The 6446-nt window shown below is 60.6% G+C and overlaps 3 protein-coding genes across 3 annotated transcripts in view; 2 read left to right on the top strand and 1 right to left on the bottom strand.

The window, feature by feature from the left end:
- Window positions 1–244: 244 nt before the first annotated feature.
- On the top strand, window positions 245–1979 carry SDRG_15691 (trehalase). The gene has a single exon (XM_008621870.1). It carries the CDS (start codon window positions 295–297, stop codon window positions 1939–1941), a length of 1647 nt encoding a protein of 548 aa, XP_008620092.1. The 5' UTR covers window positions 245–294; the 3' UTR covers window positions 1942–1979.
- Window positions 1980–2115: 136 nt separating this feature from the next.
- SDRG_15690 (hypothetical protein) lies at window positions 2116–3532 on the bottom strand. Its single transcript, XM_008621869.1, has one exon. The coding sequence runs from the start codon at window positions 3521–3523 to the stop codon at window positions 2174–2176; it is 1350 nt and encodes a 449-aa protein (XP_008620091.1). The 5' UTR covers window positions 3524–3532; the 3' UTR covers window positions 2116–2173.
- Window positions 3533–4677: 1145 nt separating this feature from the next.
- Window positions 4678–6446, top strand: part of SDRG_15689 (hypothetical protein) — a gene marked incomplete at its 5' end in the record, with an annotated part of 4404 nt that continues 2635 nt past the window's right edge. Inside the window, one exon of the mRNA XM_008621868.1 lies at window positions 4678–6195. Within this exon, the coding sequence (XP_008620090.1) occupies window positions 4678–6195 (1518 nt within the window). The remainder of the gene's footprint in view (window positions 6196–6446) is intronic.

Below are 6446 nucleotides of genomic sequence, written 5' to 3'. Positions count from 1 at the left end.
AAAATCCAGCCACGGGTATCCCGTGTGACTCACTGGTGGGCGAGCATGTGGTTCCGGCGTCTCAAGGTGCCACGTCATTCGAAACGGTCGCCGCTGCATTTGATTGGCGCTGCGCCGTGACCGCGGAGAAAACAGCTGCAAAGCATCCAGCAACGAGCGGTGCCGGCTCCTCGCGGTGTATTTGTAGAAGCGTCGCAGACGCATGCACGCAATGCGCCCAACTTCAACGTCGTGCTCAAGTAGGTGCTCGTGGTGGGAGACTTTTCATTCTTGCATTTCCTCTCCTCGAATACGATGCTCAGCTTTTCGCACTTGTTGTCGGCGGCGGCCATGGTCGCGCTCGCGTCGGCGGCGGCCGAGCCCAAGGACATTTACTGCGCGGGCCCGGTCCTCGAGACGATCCAAGACGCGCGGCTCTACAACGACAGCAAGCACTTTGTGGACATGGTCATGAAGGCGTCGCCGCAGACGGTCCTCGACGCGTTCACGCAGCTGCCCGACCACTCGAACGCGACTCTCAAGGCCTTTGTCGCCAAGTACTTTGACGAGCCGTCGACCGACCTCATCGAGATTGCGCTGCCCGACTTCAAGGAGGCGCCGGCGCCGCTCGCGTCCATCCAAGACGCCGAGATGAAGGCGTGGGCGCTCGAGATCAACAAGCTCTGGAAGCTCCTCGGCCGCAAGCGCGTGCTGCCCGAAGGCTACTACGGCTCGCACCTCCCGACCAAGCACAACCTCGTCGTGCCCGGCGGCCGCTTCCGCGAGAGCTACTACTGGGACTCGTACTGGATCATCCACGGCCTTCTCAAGAGCGACATGGCTGAGACCGCCAAGGGCGTCGCGCAGAACCTCCTCGACTTTGTCGCGGACTATGGCTTTGTGCCCAACGGCGGCCGCATCTACTACCTCAACCGCAGCCAGCCGCCACTCCTCTCGGACATGGTGCGCATCATCTGGGAGGCGACCAAGGACGACGCGTTCCTCAAGCAAGCACTGCCGCTCCTCGAGAAGGAGTACGCGTTCTGGATGGCAACGGGTGCGGCGTCGCACCGCGTCGAGGTCCACGCCGCGGACGGCACCACCCACGTACTCAACCGGTACTTCTCAGCCGGCACGGAGCCGCGTCCCGAGTCGTTCCGCGAAGACATGGAGACGGCCAAGCTCGTCCCCGAGGCGAGTCGCGCGGGTCTCTACCAAAACATTATCGCGGCGGCCGAGAGCGGCTGGGACTTTTCCAGCCGCTGGTTTGAAGACGGCAAGACCATGAAGTCGCTCTACACGACGCAGGTGGTACCCGTAGACCTCAACGCGATCATGCACAAGTTTGAGGTCAACCTCGGGGTCATGCACCGCCACTTTGGCAACGCCGCAAAGGCATCGACGTTCGACGCCGCGGCGAAAGCGCGTCGCGCGGCCATTGACGCGATCCTCTGGAGCGACGTGAGCGGCGCGTGGAAGGACTACATCCTCAGCACCAAGACACACTCGAGTATCGTGTCGATCTCCGACTACACGCCGCTGTGGGCGCAAGCGTACGACGTTTCGGACGCCAAGCGCAACGCCAAGGTGCTCTCGAGCCTCCAAACCTCCGGTCTCGTCCTCGTCGCAGGCATTCAGACGACGACGGCGCACACGGGCCAGCAGTGGGATGCCTACAACGCGTGGGCGCCCGAGATTGACTTTACCGTCGAAGGCCTCTTGCACATGAACTCGTCCGACGCGACGGCGTTTGCGTCCAAGATCGTGACCGACTGGGTCCAAACGGGCCACTCGGCGTTCCAGAAGACGGGCTACATGCTCGAAAAGTACAACGCGTCGGTCGTCGGCGGCCTCGGCTCGGGCGGCGAGTACGATCTCCAGTTTGGTTTTGGCTGGTCCAACGGCGTCATCCTCAAGTTCCTCACCGACTACCAAGATCTGTACCACCACGACCGCTGCTAACTTGTCGATAATGGGTTCTATGTCGATGCTTGCTTGCAGTGGTGTTGTGTGGAAAGCGGCGTGTGGTCGAGGCGATCGGACAGGCTGCTCGGGCAAGCGACACTCCCAGTAGGTCTCTCTCCCACGAGAACCCCAACCCCAATCTAAAGATTGCCAGAAGCAGCATCCTGTACATCCGTTCCAACGAAGATCGTATGTATATTGAGTGACCTGTGCTATGCAAGAGTGTCGACTAGGCGCCGAGCCAGTGGTGTTCGCCAAACTGCCAGCCAATGGTCGCGCCGGACGAAATACCGAGGAAGAGGCCGAGACACATGATGGCGCCGGCCGACTCGCGGTCTTCCTGGGCCACGAGGCGCGGCCCGAGGCCAAACGTGATGGTGCTGAGCACGCCCGTCGAGAGACCGAGGAGAAAGTTGACAAAGAGCTGCCAAAAGATGTTGAAATCGTGCGCGGACGCCATGCAGTAGAGCGGGTTGAGGCCGCCGCCCGGGAGCCCGAGCAAGAGTAGCACAAAGAGGCCCCAGCGCGCGATCGACCAGACAAAGCACGACGACAGCGTAAAGTACTTGTACAAACACGGCGCGAGGATCCGGCCGGCAAAGTCGCCGTAGTTGTAGCTGAGCAAGACGCCGTTGATGTACCAGCCGCCCCACGTCGCGGGACCCGCGAGCTGGAAGCCCGACGAGATGCCAATGCCGGGGAAGGCCGTGAGCGAGCACAAGAAAATGAGAAACTGGCACGCGACCGGCACCGCGATCGTCGTCAAGATGCGCCAGAGACGCGCCCACATGACTGGGAACGACTCGCGCGACGCCTCCCGGCGCGCCGTCTCGGCGTCGTTGAGCTCCATCAAGTAGGCGACCGCGGGCAGCTGCAGCAGCTTGTAAAAGAGAAACACGGCCAGAAAGCACACGACGATGAGGACGCTAAAGAAGATGTAGAACGAGACCTTTTGGATCTGCATCGTGTCGGCCGGCGCAGGGTTCAGGCCGCCGACGCAGAGCTGAATGAGCGTGCTCAGCGTCACGTTGATAAAGCCGGACGTGCCGTTGCCCAGTTGAATCGCGTTCGTGAAGGCTGCGTCCGGGAAGAGCGACGAGAGCGCGTACAACGCCGCTTCGGAGAGCGAGTTGGTGAAGCCCACGAGCCCAAACGCGACCAAGACGACGATCGCGCCCGTCTCGGGCGTCGCGTCGCACGCGTCTTGGAGGATGATGGCGAGCGCGCAGAGAATGTAGATGGCGTACCCGAGGCGGACGCGCGTCCACATGCCGAGCTTCTTGTCGAGGCCGAAGAAGACCTGGAAGAAGTGACCCACAAACATGGGCCACGTCGAGACGGGTGTCGTCAGGAACGCAAAGTTGAAGGACGTCGACGCGAAGCGCGACTGGTAGTAGTTTTGCGCCGACAAGCACGTGTAGTACGCCCAGAGGCACGACGCGTTGAGGAAGAGGAGCGACCACCAGAGAAAGCGGCGATGCGTCGAGAGCGCCTCGACGACGTGCGTCGGGAGCTCGTCTTTCGTCGCCTCCGAGTCGTTGACGGAGAGGAACTTGGCGTCTTTGGGCGGCGAGTCCATCGTGCGAGCCAGCAAAAGTGGGAATGAAATCGCTCTGTCGATAACCAGAGAGAGACTGACCGCAAGAGATGCGACCTCGGTTCAGCAAGCCTGCGTTCGAGTAGCCAAGGATGTCGATCGGACGGGGCCAGGCACGTTGTCAGCATCTCGATTCGCATCGATGTGCTGCATGCACCTTGACAGGGTCTTGTGGCAACGCTCAATGGTGCACTGTCTATAGAGCTCTGGGCTTGTAGACATCGCATTATGATGTTGTCCTGTGCGCTATCTGCCCCTGCACGGAGCACGATCTTAGTTCCGGTACAGCCCAGTGCGTGGAACCAAGTCGCACGCGATTGTTTGAAGCATCGTTTCAAAGTAGCTACAGTAATTTCTCGACAGATACCGCACGGGGTCGGAGCCACGTAACCAATAAGATAGTGCAAAGAACCGCAACACCCACCGATGAAGATGAGATGCAACTGTGTTTCCAACGTGTTACGCGCCGCATGATCGATGGGCAGAGAGCCCTGGCGTGCGAGTCTCTGGATTGGGTCCAGCCAAATAGGGGCAGTCCATGGAGGCAGTGATTTCTCAACTCTGTTGGCGTGATAGGCCCCGGTCTCTCTCGATTGCGAAGATTGGTCAACGTTTCTATTGCATCGCATAGCAAACTGCACATGTGGAGCATGTCGACGCGGACACGAGTTTGCACATGACGTGGCAGCCCTCGAGCGCCGCAAGCATCACATTTCTGTTTCAGCCAATCAGAACGCAGCACTTGGAATCAAGTCGTTTCTTCCACCGTTGGACGACGCTTCATGGAGCCTTGGAGCTATTGCGTGTGCCTTGCGTAGATCTGGCCGCTAGAGCGTGCAAATATACCCTCCCGAGCGTCAAAAGAACCAGCCTGCAACGACGCTCTGGAGACAAGGTGTCCGTTCTGTCATCCGAGAGCAGACCGAGTTGGCAACATTGCTCTTTGATGCTTTTTTATCTTAGCGATACATTATTCTACTGTAGGACGCGCTGCACTAGTGAAGGTCGTCGTTGCCAGCCACTCAAGTGTCGTTGGGTCGGCGACCTTCACTCGGAGCGATCCAGACCAGCACTCAATCACCATCGCACCAGATACTCGCCAACGCACTTTGCAATTGACTTTGCAACACTCAACCATGTCGGGCTTGAAGACGGCGTTTCGCCACTACCAGCAGTACTTGAAGGCGCCCGTGCCGGGTTGCAGCATCGCGCACGTCGACGACAATATCTTCCACGTGAGCACGCGCCTCGTCGACGGTATCTTTTGCGGCATCTCGGTGCACTGGGAGCTCAAAATCCCGCCGTCGTACCCGCACTCGCCGCCGTTCGGGCGCGTTCTGCCCGACTATGCTTTTACGAACGAGTACCACTCGCACGTTTTTCCGGACGGCATCTGCGTCGACGTGCTTGCCAACCACGAGTACATGCACCAGAGCGCGTCTCGGTACGGCGGCTGGACGCCCAGCAGCAACCTGACGCTGCTCATGATCTACATGCAAGCCTTCTTGGCCGACCCCGACTATAGCATGCCGTCGGCCGCGGCCATTGCGCGGCTCCGAACCATGGACGCAGCGTACACGTGCGCCGTCTGCGGCCACGACCCCGCGACGATCAAGCTCGAAGACACGGACGAGGTTGAGTCAGAGATCAAGACGCTGACGCCGCACCTCGAGCGCGTCCGCCGCGAGATGGTGTGTCCGATCCGGATGGAAAACCTCGTCGAGCACAACGTGCGTCTTGGGTACCCACTGCGGGTCGACGCGATGCCGCGCCGCATCCAGATCTATCTCTACCCCGAGATCATGTCGCGGGATGCATTTGACGAAGCTTTGGACGCTGCGACGACGCGACATGTGCCTCTGCGCACGCCGACGGGGCAGAGCTACACGGACTGGCTGCCATTGTACTTGCACCCGTCGCACTTTGCACGCCACGGCCGCAACGTCTTTGCGCCCGTCGGCACCATGTCGTATCTGGACGTACTGCTCCGCGCGATGAACTCGCAGATCGTGGCCGTCATGCAGGGCAACGAGCACGAGTCCGAGGCCGCGATCATCGCGTACGCCAACGTGCTGCGCCTTGCGAAAGCGTACCTCGCCGCGATGCCGTCCGCGCAGGCGACGCTCAATAGCCAAGTGGCGTCGTTCGTGCGGACGCCATCGCAGCGGCTCAAGGCGGCGGTGCCGGACCTCGGCGAGTTCTTCATCAAGATCTGCCTCTCGAGCTCGCGCAACCACGACTTTTCGAATGCTGACACAAAGGCCGCGCTCTTTGGCGAGCACTTTGCGCGCCAAGTGCGCTGGATCCGGCAGGCCGACGCGGCGTGCGTCGACTTTGGCTCCGAGTGTCCGAACCGCCTCGGTCGGCTCTTTGCGGCGAGCGAGACCTCGAACCGCATGCTCACGTTTGCGATCGAGATGTCGCGCACGTTTGGCGGCGCCGACTTTGGTACACATATGGACGCGCACTACGGCCTCCCGCCCAGCGCGGTGCTCAGCGCGTTCCAAGACCGCATCAAGCGCATCAAGTCGAGTCTGACCAACTACAACATTTTGATGCAGGCGTGGGGCTACAGCGACCAGGTCCAGTCGCCGGACGCGATGCTCGCCGTCTTGCGCGCGGCTGTCGACCAGTCGGCGCGCGCCGGGTACGACGTCTCGGGGCATCGCAGCCAAGCCAATGGTCCGCGAGGCGGTCACAACCACAGCCAGCGTGGTCGAGGTCACAACCAGAATCGTCGGTATTAGTGTCTGTCGTGTGTAATTTATGAACTCGTTGTGGAATATGTCTTCGTCTTGAACCGGTTGACCTCGGCGCCACGGTTGTGTCTTGAAAGAGCCGCTCGTCGGTCCAAGGTCGAGGCGTTGGGTCCAGAGCCATGGACCGTGGTGGCGCCTTCTGAAGC

Source organism: Saprolegnia diclina (genome assembly GCF_000281045.1).
Source record: "Saprolegnia diclina VS20 unplaced genomic scaffold supercont1.98, whole genome shotgun sequence".
Classification (NCBI taxonomy): Eukaryota; Oomycota; class Saprolegniomycetes; order Saprolegniales; family Saprolegniaceae; genus Saprolegnia; species Saprolegnia diclina.
This window is presented reverse-complemented; position numbering and strand designations above follow the sequence as displayed.